This window comes from Paramormyrops kingsleyae, chromosome 4 (genome assembly GCF_048594095.1).
Source record: "Paramormyrops kingsleyae isolate MSU_618 chromosome 4, PKINGS_0.4, whole genome shotgun sequence".
In the NCBI taxonomy this organism is placed as follows: domain Eukaryota; kingdom Metazoa; phylum Chordata; class Actinopteri; order Osteoglossiformes; family Mormyridae; genus Paramormyrops; species Paramormyrops kingsleyae.
In genome coordinates, this window is record NC_132800.1 from 24,817,973 (window position 1) to 24,831,752 (window position 13,780).

General features: G+C 41.5%; 1 protein-coding gene across 1 annotated transcript; it reads right to left on the minus strand.

The window, feature by feature from the left end:
- Positions 1–977: 977 nt before the first annotated feature.
- On the minus strand, positions 978–12,513 carry LOC111854334 (alanine aminotransferase 1-like). Its single transcript, XM_023832208.2, has 11 exons — positions 12,232–12,513; positions 9,083–9,172; positions 8,691–8,799; positions 8,071–8,204; positions 5,803–6,046; positions 5,519–5,598; positions 5,234–5,370; positions 2,710–2,884; positions 2,401–2,556; positions 1,438–1,550; positions 978–1,350 (listed from the first exon to the last, which is right to left on the minus strand). Exons 1-11 carry the CDS (start codon positions 12,448–12,450, stop codon positions 1,260–1,262), a joined length of 1,548 nt encoding a protein of 515 aa, XP_023687976.2. The 5' UTR covers positions 12,451–12,513; the 3' UTR covers positions 978–1,259.
- Between the last annotated feature and the right edge of the window lie 1,267 nt (positions 12,514–13,780).

The following is a 13,780-nucleotide window of genomic DNA, read 5'->3' on the forward strand; positions in this document are numbered from 1 at the left end:
GGCTAGTTTGGCAGCAGATGCTTTCATCCATATTGTACCATTGCAGTAAGGATTGAGGGGTGTGTCCTCTTGAGTGAGATGCCAGTATTTGACTGCCAAGTGCATCCGTACAGTAACCATCCATCTTCCTAACGTCCAGTGTGGAGATGTTGTAAACCTGGTGCCTGTCACAGGATGCTTAGGGCATTAGGGTCCTACTTGTTCTGCTTCCTGAACATGCAGTGGGTGGCTTTAAAATGTACATGGTGAAAATGTTTCTTTTGAACATTTATTTAATCCTAAAAATAAAAACTGGAGTGAGCAGTATTATACAGCACTGTGGAAGAAGTAAGGACACACCATCAGTAGTGTCATTTTAATTACATGTATACAGGTGGATGTTTGGACGTCATTTGAATATAAATAAGCGTAAATGTTCATTTTGCAGTTAGTCAAACAAATGCTGCCTTCTGGGATAGGAAGAGTAAGCAGGAACAGGGAATCGGTATCGCGTGTCTATTTAAGGCTACTATTAGGCAGTGAGAGGAAAACGTCCCAGACTATTTTCTACAGAAACTGATACATCAAAGTAGCATTAGAGACAAAGTAGCCATTAGCTTCTGCCCCAGACTCTCCCAGTCTGCTGCTCCTTCAATGTTTTTATCTCACAATATAACACAATTTGAAAATGTGACTTTTAACCAACGTGATGTTTACATATCTTTATGCGCACAGCCATTTATGAGACTCACCTGGGCACATGATTTCTAGCTGAGACCGATAGCTTGTCATACTTTTGAATGATAATTTTCCTAGTGGTTGCAGATGAATCCTGAATCATCAGCAGTAAGTCTCATACAATGACCTTGAGAGTTGAAAAGTAATTTCTGAATTTAGACTGTGATGCAGTAAGCATTTATGTGTGAACAATTATTGACTACATAGGTAGTCTAACATAGACCGATGTGCAGTGCTTACTTTGCAGTAAAACAAATGACTGCAATACATACTCATTTTATTCAAATCACACAAGCGTATAGATGGTATAAACTGATCTGACTACAGCAGGGTTATTCAAATCACGGTCCTCGAGGTCTGAACACTGCTGGTTTTCCAGCCTTCCTTTACCTGTGAGCCAGGTGTGAAGCCTCTGACCAATCAGAATCAGTAATCATTAAACTAACTACCTGGGAGAACTGAAAACAAGGCCTGGATTTGGAATTGAGGTCCAGATTTGAAGAGCCCTGGACTACAGCATAGGCTTGTCTTTCCGATTCCAGTCAAGAAAACTCTTTGAGGAACCGGAGGTGGAACCTCTTCAGACGTTTCAGCACCATCCCCAGTGTCTTAGTTGAGGTCATAAGACAGAGTCTGGATGTGGAGACAGAAGAGATTTAGCATGAGTCAGCCATTCAGCCTGGGAGATGTGCTGGTGATGTGGATGCCTGATGTGGATACCTGATGTGGTGAGTGCCCTCCTTTTGGCCAAGCGAGCTGCCTGCTTCCAGACACACCCCTTCTTCCTCCAGCAGCCTGGTGCAGTACAGCAGATCAGCCTCCACGCCTAACTCCTGAAGGTAGGATCTTTTAGTTTCAGCTGATAGAACAGTCAGCACCAACAGCAATGGAAGTGCTGAAAAATAGTGTTACCCGTCCAATGGGGCTGCATGATATAACATTGTGATATAATCTCTATTATACGGCTTATGTGCAATAACGAGCATGGCTATAGATCAGGGTTTCTCAACCCGGTCCTCGGGGACCACCAGACGGTCCATGTTTTTGCTCTCTCCCAATTCCCTGCCAATTGGGAGAGAGCAAAAACGTGGACCGTCTGGTGGTCCCCGAGGACTGGGTTGAGAAACCTTGCTATAGATGATGAATGTAAAGATTTTTCCGGATGCCAGCTTTTCAGTACTATACGGACGTTTATTTATACCCACAATTTGGGCATAAAAAATGTAGTAATCTGTGTAAATTCAGCGTATTATATGTTTAAGTTTGACTAGAAGAGCATGCCACATGCTTCCGATTTGGTATATTATGGAAGCCATACGGACTGAAGTGGTGGCGGAGAAAGGGACAGCTCAATAATACAACTCATCGATGTTTTAGGTGCACTACTAATCTGCTTACCAAATTGTGGGCCTAAGTAAACATCCATATAATAATGAAAAGTACTCTGAACGTCCATATAAATGTTTACGCCCATCACCTGAAGCCCTGGTGATTACTGTGCGTGCGCTACATGCCAAACGACATCATGCAGCCCTACTGTCTTAATAAACAGAAAAGTAAGACTAGCAAAAAGGACCAGAATTGTTATTAAGAAGAAAAGGAGTAAGTTTCATGAAATTATTTTGAAAATGATGTCATAGTTGATTTCCTCTATGTCAGTCTCCTAAGAAATGCGATTCTGACCTTGGCCCGTTGCACAGCTCTTTGGGGGAGGTGTAAGCGGGGGAAGGCATAGAAACCCCCTCCCACAGCCTGACAGGTGAACCCCGGAATATCCTCCAAGACCTCCTGGACCCGACGCACATTACAGGTGAGGGTGTCCTTTTTGAATTTCACCTCCTTGCGGATGAAACATAAGATCACTATGCACAGACTTATACATCAAAATTGGTTTCTTTCATATGAAAGATGCAAAAATGAAGAATATCAGATCTAGTATCTTTGATCACTTGATTTATTGATTCTTTTATATTGGAGAAGAAGAATGATCACCTGGCTGTACATTGTGTAGGAGGGATCTCCTGGTCGTGGAGGATCGACCATGATGTTCAGCGCTATCTGACCAGTCACAGCTGAGCATGACCCTGCAGACAACCACTTACAGGCCTGCTCCATAACAGCAGGGTCCAGGTTAACCAGCTCTACATAACCACTGCGAAGGCCACATCTGTGGAGAGAGACATGTGCCCATGATGAATTAACTCTTACAACTACCCATGTCAGGTGAATTCTCATGGTAACGTAATTATTATAGGAGCATGTAAGAGTTAAACTAGTGTTTCCCAACCTGGCTCTCAGGGACCCCCAGACAGTCCATGATTTGCTTTACCAGGAGCTGGGAGGGAGCAGAAATGTTGACGGTTTGACAGGGAGCAAAAACATGGATCATCTGCGGGTCCCCGAGGAACGGGTTGGGAAACACTGTCTTAAATTATTCCTAGTGTTGTGAAGTTACTGGATGACACATATAGGCCTCACATTACCCTAAAACGTTATACAGTACAATGGCAATTTAACCTCTTTTAGTTATATGATGAAAAAGCAAGGTAATGTACACTATATGGACAAAAGTATTGGGACACCTTGCCATGACCTTGCCTACAGGAACTTTTATGACGCCTCATTCTAAACCCATAGGCATCGATATGGAGTCGATCCCCCCTTTGCAGCTATAACAGCTGCCACTCTTCTGGGGAGGCTTTCCACAAGTTTATGGAGTGTGTCTGTGAGAATTTTTGCCCATTCATCCAGAAGAGCTCAGGCACTGATGTTGGAGGTGAAGGCCTGGCTTGCAGTCTCCAATCAAGTTCATCCCAAAGGTGTTGAGGTCAGGGCTCTGTGTGGGCCAGTAAAGGTCTTCCACACCAAACTCGCCCATCCATGTTTTTATGGACCTTGCTTCATGCTGGAACAGAGAAGGGCCGCCTTCCCCAAACTGTTCCCACAAAGTTGGAAGCATAGAATTGTCCAAAATGACTTAGTACACTAAAGCAAGGCACCTAGCCCAACCCTGAAAAACAACCCCATGCCATTATCCCTCCCCCACCAAAATTTACATTTGGCACAATGCAGTCAGGCAGGTAACATCTACTGGCATCGGCCAAACCCAGACTCGTCCATCATAATGCCATATAGAGTACTTTGATTCGTCACTCCACAGAACACGTTTCCGCTGCTCCAGAGTCCAGTGGCAGTGTGCTTTACACCACTCCATCCGACGCTTGGCATTGCACTTGGTGATGTGAGGCTTGCATGCAGCTGCTCGGCCATGGAAGCCCATTCCATGAAGGTCCCGGCACACAGTTTCTGTGCTGGAGTTAATGTCAGAGGAAGTTTGGATCTCTGCAGTTACTGAGTCACCAGATCATTAGCAACTTTTACACCCTATATGCAGCAGCACTCGGCAACCCCACTGTTATTTTAGATGCTCTGTCACTTCGTGGCTGAGTTTCTGTTGTTCCTAAACACTTCCCCTTTGCAATAACGCCACTTACTGTTGACATGTAACAGGGAAGAAATTTCTCAAACTGACTTATTGCAAAGCTGGTATCCCATGACAGCACCACACTTGAATTCACTGAGCTCTCCAGAATGACCCATTCTTTCAGAAATGTTTGTAAACCTGACTGCATGGCCTGGTGCTTGATTTTATACACCTGTGGCAAAGGGTCTGAATGTGTCCCAAAACGTTTGCCCCAATAGTTTACATATAGTGCAGTTAATTAAATGCTGTTTCCTTTTAGTAGCACCAATATGCTTTTTCTCGGCTTGTTATGGCATCATTTATCTTTCTGATTTGAACTTATGCTGTTTCTACATGTTTTTGATAACTCATGTTTTATGGAGATAGGGTGTAGATTAATTTCGTGCCAAATTATTAAACAAAATTTTGAAAACCGCAAGCAAATTATTAAATAGAATGAAAATATAAATTGCAAATAAAAAAATTGAATTAAATCTTCCTTCTTCTCTTTTTTGTTTTGCTTTTGGAATGTGTTTTTTTTTGCAGCTCTTAGATGGGGGGGGACACCTTACAGGTCTATTGGTCATCTGGGATTTGGAGCAAAAAACTCCTTTCACCATCTGAGCACACCCACTGCCTCATGCTTCAGGGAATCGCAACATGGCGGAAAGGTCTGGAATTGCATTGCTATCATGGAATTGCACCTGCAATTGTTTCATTCATGTAATAATTAGCTTGAGGTTTTCAAAATTTTGTTTAATACTTTTGCCGCAAAATTAACTCACCCAATTTTGTAAATTTTGAATATCCTGTATAACAACACAGATGCGGACAACAATACAAAAGATTAAAAGCCATACCATCTTACAGGCACAGGACTGTGTATGGTAAAGACTACATCTAAATAGTGAAGTGGATCAGAGTCTACTCAGAACCATTTGCACATTTAGATGCTACATCATACAGCTACCACCATTACTGCAATGACTCATCGCTGGACCCATGGACATACCCACTGGGAACGATACCAGTCCAGATATATCTAGTACTCACTCTCCCATGAAACCCTTGGACACGGAGTGGAAAGAGGCCAGCTGTACACTCTCAGAGTATGGGGGCCCCAGCTCAAACAGCACTCTCTTATAGGACACAAAATCAATGCCCTCCTCATGCACAGTGTCCTGGTACACCTGAGTAGTGGGACAAGGAAGCAGAATCTAATTTATAATGCTGCGTCATGCATAAAACACAGCGATCAGTACATCCAGACAACTTCACAATTACGCATAAAGATACAGTATCCCCACATAACAAGTAACTCAATAGTTCAATGTTTACCTCATCAGCCATGATGACGAGCTTCTCCTCAGCCGCAAATCGAATTACTTCTTCAATTATCTTCCTGCTCTGAACGTTACCTTGAATTTTAAAAACAAGGCAATAAAGTTTATGAGTTCGGAGTGACGTGTTACTAACTATATCGGAATCTTCTGAGGTTTAGTATTTTCAGTGAAAATCATAAGCAGCTAGCATGCACTGTGTGGAATGTCAGGTTACTTTTTGAGTAAGTAAGAGCAGAAGTTAAATGCAAAGCAGCTTCAGACGGTATCCAGCTTCAGTACCTGTGGGATTGCTGGGGTTAATGACGTACAGCGCTCTGGGGGTGCAGTGAAGTCCGCTTGCCCGCACAGCTCTCCGCAGCTCCTCCACTCTCAGTGCCCAGCCCTCCTCCTCACACAGGTAATAAGGCACCATCTCTGCCCCCAGCTCATCCAGTGCCATGGCGAAGGAGCTGTAGGTGGGCACTGGGAATGCCACGCCCGTCTGAGCCGATCCCTCTCCATGGACCAGCAGACTAAGGACAAACTGCGCAGGGCAGCAAAAAGAAATGAGGGGAGCAAAAAAACCAAAGAAAGTCACTTTCATCAAAGGCACCGAGTAACAAATTTTATCTGTCTGTCTGTCTGTCTATCTGCCTGTCTGTCTGTCTGTCTGTCTATCTGCCTGTCTGTCTGTCTGCCTGTCTGCCTGTCTGTCTGTCTATCTGCCTGTCTGTCTGCCTGTCTGTCTATCTGCCTGTCTATCTGTCTGTCTGCCTGTCTGTCTGTCTATCTGCCTGTCTGTCTGTCTGTCTATCTGTCTGTCTGCCTGCCTGTCTGTCTGTCTGTCTGTCTGCCTGTCTGTCTGTCTATCTGCCTGTCTGTCTGTCTATCTGTCTGTCTATCTATCTGCCTGCCTGTCTGTCTGTCTGTCTGTCTGTCTGCCTGTCTGTCTGTCTATCTGCCTGTCTGTCTGTCTATCTGTCTGTCTGTCTGTCTGTCTGCCTGTCTGTCTGTCTGTCTATCTGCCTGTCTGTCTGTCTGTCTATCTGTCTGTCTATCTGTCTATCTGTCTATCTGCCTGTCTGTCTGTCTATCTGTCTGTCTGTCTGTCTGTCTTTTTTCCTGGGTAATAAGTGTTATTTCCAAACTGCTTATGCCTCAAACGTACAGAAAATGGTTTTTCCCCACAAACTTGTGACCAGAAAAGTAATATTTTGAGATTCATCTACTTTCTAGAACATTTCAGATAGAAAGTGCTGTCTAGACTTTAGTTATAAGATAGTTATATGGAGTAACTTATAAGTTCTATGGATTAGTTATATGGAGTAACTTATAGAACCTTTGAGAACTTTGTAGTAATTGCAAACAGTACTAAAAATACAGGCTCCTTAAGCCCACCAATTCAGTTTAGTTCCAGCTGCCAGTAACTCCCCAAGTGGCTTGGAACAGCCTTGTCACAGTGGTTTTGGGGCCTCCTGGGCGATCAGAAGTCTAAGGAACATGTGGAGCTGGTTTGAACTCCGGTGAAGAGCTATGGCAAAGTGGGCGGCATGATGTCCCTCAAAGTCCATATCCTTGATGCTCATCTTGATAAATGCGAGAAGAACATGGCACTTCCACTGGGATATGTTAGGCTTTGAAGGCCGCTACCAAGAGCAGTTCAAGGAGAACATGATGGGAGGGCACATTCAGGGGTTCATTCATAAATATGATTTATAATACGGTCAGGAATCTCAAAAAACTACTCACTTCTAAATCTTTTGTGGTCGTCTTTCTATAACTGTAGTGTAAATGCATGGTAACTTTTTTATTCAAATATTCTTTTTTTTCTGACTTATTGTAAATGAAAAGATGAAAAATCATCTGTTTTTGTATTTCAAATGGGAAAATTTCAAAACTACTGTCTTGGTCGCAAAACGAAACTTGTAGAGAATAATTGCCATTTTCTTTACTTTTTAGACATAAGAAATTAGGAATTTGCCAAAACTTGTTGACTGGGTAAGCGGTATTATGTAATCTGACACCAAATGAAGCTGAAACGTTAAATATTCAAGGCGCATTTTATTTTAGGGTAAACATCTTTATTTTAAATAAATGAATGAATGAATGAATATCACAGGCAGTGTCCTTGGGTCTTTGGTGGGTGGCTTTTTTTTTTGGGGGGGGGGGGGGGGCTAAAGGTTAATTTGATATGATGTATGATCTGGTGTATGGACAGTGTGAGAGTGTGAAAAATTAGATAAGGCCCGACCCTAGAGTGGGCTAGAGATAGAGGTTGGGGGTTGGGGGTTGGGGGGTGTGGGAGGAGTAGGGATTAGCTGGAGGGGAGGGGGTGTTGGGGCGGTCCTAGTAATATACTGTTATCATGCCCACAACGTAAAGTTGTCATGTATATTTATTTCCTCAGTATGATTTTCCTGGATATTCCATTCGCACTCTGCACTCTTTACATCGCCCTCTGCTGTGCTGTCTTGTCTGACTGTATGTCTGTATCTGTAGACTGTATCAGTGCTGCTCTACGCACAAGAATTTCCCACCTGAGATAAAGTAGATCTCATCTTATCTTACCATGAGCGCAGTCTGAGAGCCGGACAAGATGAAAACGTTCTCTGGGGACGCAGGCACTCCTCCGTCTCTCCGTGTGATGAACTCGGACACGCTGCTCTTCACATAGGGGATGCCACACTCTTCGGTGTATGAGCCTGAACACACATGTGGTCATACATTTATACATTATTACAGAAAAAATCATTCCAGCTCCAAGAGCACTGGAGAATTAAGGGTAACTCTTTACTTAAAGCACCCATTTATAATGCATTATAGATACCTACAGAATGCATTATAATGCATTCATAAAGTATTATAGACACGGCAATAACTATTAACAGAAAGGCATAACACATTTTAGCCATGTTCATTATGCATTATGAATGCTCTATGAAGTTCTCATCTGAAATTCACTATAAATACCTTCCTAAGGCAGTACAAAGCATCCTTAATTCTTATACTGACATTTATAATGCATTATGAAGGTATCTATAGTGCATTATAGATAAGAGCTTCATAGACCATAATGCATTATACACATGGTTATAATGTGTTATGCCTTTTTATAAATAGCTATAGTCCTATTTATAATACTTTACGAATGCATTACACTACAAATACACAGAGCTGTTTTCAATTACCTACACTCCCTCCGTCACACTCCCTCATAAGTCTCCAGGCTCTCTCCTTGACATCAGCTGGAAGGGTGCTATCGTGGAGGAGTTCAGGGTAAATACAGGCAGCAATGACCTGATCGATACAGAAAACACAGACTGAACTGAGACATGGGTGTTAGGGACATGGACTGAGTGACGGGAATCGCAGAGAGAAAGAGAGACCAATAGATACTGTAGGAAAACTGGTAACAATAAGCTACCATTTTGTTACAAAATACACAAGAGACAAGTCATGATTTTTTTGTTTACTCAGAAGTAAACAAGACAATGCAATGTAATGTAGGCTGATTGTGTCTTTCCAAGAAAACATGGAAGACTTAATATTAGGACAGAGATAGGCGTGAGTATGAACTTACCTGTCGGACAAAGGTTATTGGTTTTATTCCCCCACTGTGGGCGTCACCTATGGAAACGTCAACCAGCTCCTTATATGGCTTTTTCACCCCCTTCAAACAACACGGCAGCCAGAGGATTAAGTTACAATCAGTAGTTTTTTTTCGTTTTCCTTTTTGTTCCAAAGCGATGCAGTAATCTTCCTGCACAACTTTCCCCCAAATACCACAGATGTTTACTGTGTCATTTTTCTATATTTTTCAGTAATTTGTCCCCAATCATATACAAACAACAGCGCATTGGATACACAGCAATACAGAAATAAACTGGAAATACCCTTAATTAAGGGAAATGTTTGTGGCTGATTTGCAGTAAATAAACTAGCTTCTTAAAAACTGTTGCCATGAGTTTGCCAGCGTTGGCCACTAGCGGTAAACTTCTAGTAACATTTGGGCAATAATGAGAAGTTTATCACTACTGGCAAACACGCTCACCAGTGGTATACCACTATAGTTTGCCATTAGTGACAAACACGCTCACCAGTGGTATACCACTATAGTTTGCCATTAGTGACAAACACGCTCACCAGTGGTATACCACTATAGTTTGCCATTAGTGACAAACATGCTCACCAGTGGTATACCACTATAGTTTGCCATTAGTGACAAACATGTCAGCCAATCTACCACCACAGTTTGCCATAGATAGCATTCCTGGCGTTAATGGTATTATTCATAATTTTCCAGTGTAATTGTTTTATTATTTTCCCTTATTATCTCTATGTTTTCCTTCATTTACAATGTACATTATAATGCCTTTCTATATAGGGTATTTTTTACAATATTCAAAAAATAAATATGTCACTTAAATTATTATTTAAATTACAACTTAAATGATACCAGCAACCATTAAAATGATCTGTAAAAGTCTCCCATCAATCTCATTGGGCAGGCTCTTAACAAAACCTAACATCTCATTGGTTATATTGCAAACTAAGCCACTACAGATCAATTTAAAAATGGTGAGTCAGCATCACAAACTCATTACTGTCATTACTCTTAAAGGTAAACATTTGTTTTGATTGAGCTATATATGTTTAATATGATTTGATTTTTAGTATTATATACAGTATGGACATATGCATATATGGTTTGCCTGCATTTTAAAGGCAGGTTGAATGTTAATTTAATTTGTTGCACTATTTTTTGAATGACCAATCTGTAATAGCTCTAACTGTGATTTGTTATACTTAAGGTTATTTTAGATCATTTTAGTGTGGCTCAAAGACAAGTTTTAGAAATGTTCCGTGCAGTTTAATATAAATTAAAATTGAAATGTAAATGATATTGTGTGTCACAGAATGTTTCTCATTTGGTAGTGCACTGATTAAAAATGGGCCCTGCCATAGGTGGCCGCCCTTCGCGGACAGATTGCTTACAGAGAGCAAGTTGAGGGAGACATAAAAGACAATTTCCCCACGTAAGTGATGATGATTATTATTATTATTATTATTAAATGTTATAATGTATCATTGTTGCATTGGGTTTTGTTGTGCTTAATTCAGCTATATTTATTAAATGAACTGTATTATGTTTCATCAGAAGTGTTCTGTATCTTTCGATATATAAAGGCTTAGCTGACGAACCCTAGTTTCCCATGAAGTTAGCCAGAAGTCCACCAAGAGTTTGCCAGAAACGTAATTTGCTTTTGAAAATGTGACCTTCCTGCAAATGTGTAGCAGCGTTGGCAAAGATTAACCACAACTGTCTGCCCGAAACCTGAAATGTTTATAAGGGTACAAATCAGTGTCACTGTTCCTTCCAGAATTAGGGACACAAATATGAGCCTATTCCAAATGCAATGTAACTCCTTGTAACTCATACAACAGTTAACATGGAAAATCAATAACCATCCAGCCAGCAAGATTGTTAGATATCAACCAAAAATGTATGCACAAATGATTCTGAAGGTTACTCTTAGAAGTCACGCTGAATGTACTTTTATAAGTAAAAGGCTACATTAAGTGATAAAATTACCTCTCTATTCAATTTGAACAGACTTGCTACTATGAGAAATTTTAATTTTTTAATTGGAGAATTTTCATTTGCTCTAAATAATGTGATACAATATTACATAAAAGAAGAAAGGAATATGTTTTGTGGGTACAGAGAAAGCGTATGATGGCCTTTCCTGATTTATCATTGTGTGATCAGACTGAAGTGCTCATTGTTACGTCTGTGCCACGACTGCAGTATCTGAAGCGAGGTTATGGTTCTACCAATGGTTTTGTCTCTGCTACTGGGTCCTCATTTTCACGAAGAGCTTGTCAAGCCACATCTGTGTAACAGACAGCATCTGATTGAGGTATGAGTTTTTTTCCATGTTTTCATACTTTTTGCATCAGTGATCTATAGTACTAAACTTGTCAGGAAGCATGAAGTGTTGTGTCATCGTGAATCAGACCCAGCGACACTGAGAACAGGGAGCTTCTGCTCTAACAATGTGGTCTGCAGAAGAAGCAGAGCAGGCTTAGGGATTAATTCATCATGGAAGCTAAGGAAAGTTTAAGTGTTAGATTAGGTAGAGCCTCCAGTACCTTTCTGTGACTCTAGCAAGGCATGTTGCTCACAAGCATGACACTAAGCTAAAAACAATGGTGAAAAGGGGAGATCTGGCAAGACACTAACAGTTAACATCAAATGAAGGTCCTTAGACAGGACCTAATGGATCAACTTCCCAAACTGGAGTCACACATTGTTCATGACTATTAAATTAAGTATTATGTATGTTTACTTATTATACATTCATCAGGGCATCTATGTTTTAAATTCCCTTCTCCACTGCAGGGTTGCAGTGACCCAGGAGGTCATTCCGGGAAGCTCAGTGCAGGAGGCAGAAGAGAATCACACAGACACAGGGAGCCTCAGTCCTAGAGGTGTGAGGCCATAGTGCCACCAACTGAGGCACCACACCAACCCACTCTTATAAGTGCAGCTGTATTATAAATGTAACACTGATATATCTGCTGCTTAAACATAATATCACTGTCCTGTATTCAGAGCCTTTTACCTGGCCTTGACTCTTCGTGTACTGGTCTGTCTACCAGAGACTCCAGCCGACCTCCTCCTCACTGCCCCCTAATACCAGCATAACCAGCACAGCTCTCTCCCACCTGCTTCAGTTCCCTTGCAATCTGCATGGCTCGTCTCCCCAGGTTCTCCTGCTCACAGATGCAGATTCTTTGCAGCGTTGGGTTTATCTTTCTCAGGACAGACATTATTCTCCTCTTCTGTTCTTCTGTCTTCTGGAGTGACCTGTGTGTCCGTGTTCTGGCTCTAGCAGTGATGTAACCACTACCCCAGATAAAAGAACAATACGCCACTGTACTCATGAATCATGAACTTGCTCTTGATATATATTTTTGTCCCTATCACGCGTAGTTGTCACACTAGACATTGGAGCGAAGGTTGCTTGTATAGTTTTTTTTTAGCACAATCATGCAAGTTAACATTTGAGCTCCACATGTTAATGTGTCTGTCTACACTGCAGGGATACATCACTCAGCTCTAAAACGGGTGTTAAAACAAGTGCTTCATGATCAACTACATCCTCTTGGAGTTCAACAGACTCTATGGAGGACGTAGCGTAAAAGTAACTCCATGCCATGTAATGATTCCCGGAGTAGAAGAGGAGTGTCACAAATTCAGCGGAGTTCCTGCTGAACATTATTATTAACTTAGTTTTTCTATGAAATACTGTAATTTCAATACACTGCCTCTATTCATTTACTTAAAGAGATGCATTGTTGAATTATGTGTCCTGATCTGTCATAATTTTACATTACCTGTTTGTATTATTTTGTTAACCTGTAAGGTGCAATGAACCAAAAATGACATGCCCCTATATATTTGATTTTACGAGCACAGTCTTCGTGTGCTAGTTTATTATACCTGCAGTGCATTTCTGTCTTAAGTAACGTTTTCGTTTGAGTTAGCAGGAGGAGTCTTTATATATATATGCTGTGAGTAAAAGAAAAACGAGGAAACAGCTGTATCTGAACCTGACAGGGTTTAAATCCTTAATAGGAGAGCCCTGTCGAAAAATTTGATTTAACACAATTTCTAACAAATAAAGATGCTGCCACATATCTGACAGTTTTATATATATATCAGGATTCCTAATGAAACACAATGCATGTTTTTTTCTGGTAATTAGTAATCACCTACACTGCATCATTGATGATCAGATGAGTCTTTGCAACATCACAAAATGTTAGTTGTAGTTCTAACGTGATTTATTAAGATTTTATGTTATGTTTACTAAGTTGCCATATGATTAATTTGATTATATTATTTATCTTTATCAGTTACTTCAGGACCGTTGTAGGTTTTGCGTTAATAAAATGTCTGCCGTCTGCCGCCCCCTGCTGGCCAAAGCATCACCGCTGCGATATCAGGCTGCTGTGCTCAGTCACCAGAGAGCGCGGATTAAAGGGCTTCACAGACCAAACGCGGCTCGCACTGCGCTGCGCTCTGAAACCCATTATTTCCTATGGCTTGCGCGGCGCAAAGACGGTTTCGCGCTGCGCCGAGCAAAGAGCAAGCGCAGCGCCAGAGCGGTACCACGCGCCGCGTGCCGGTGCAACAACAAAATGACAGGAGAGTGTTTTGAAAGCCACGCCCATTTTTCCCGCTGAAGCCCCGCAGCGAGCGCATTGCATT

Coding starts and splice junctions, on each gene's coding strand:
- LOC111854334 (XM_023832208.2), bottom strand. CDS start 12,450: ATGAGTACAGTGGCGTATTGTTCTTTTATCTGGGGTAGTGGTTACATC. Junction 5,599..5,802: donor TAACCCCAGCAATCCCACAG/GTACTGAAGCTG, acceptor TTAAAATTCAAG/GTAACGTTCAGAGCAGGAAG. Junction 5,371..5,518: donor TCGTCATCATGGCTGATGAG/GTAAACATTGAA, acceptor CCCACTACTCAG/GTGTACCAGGACACTGTGCA.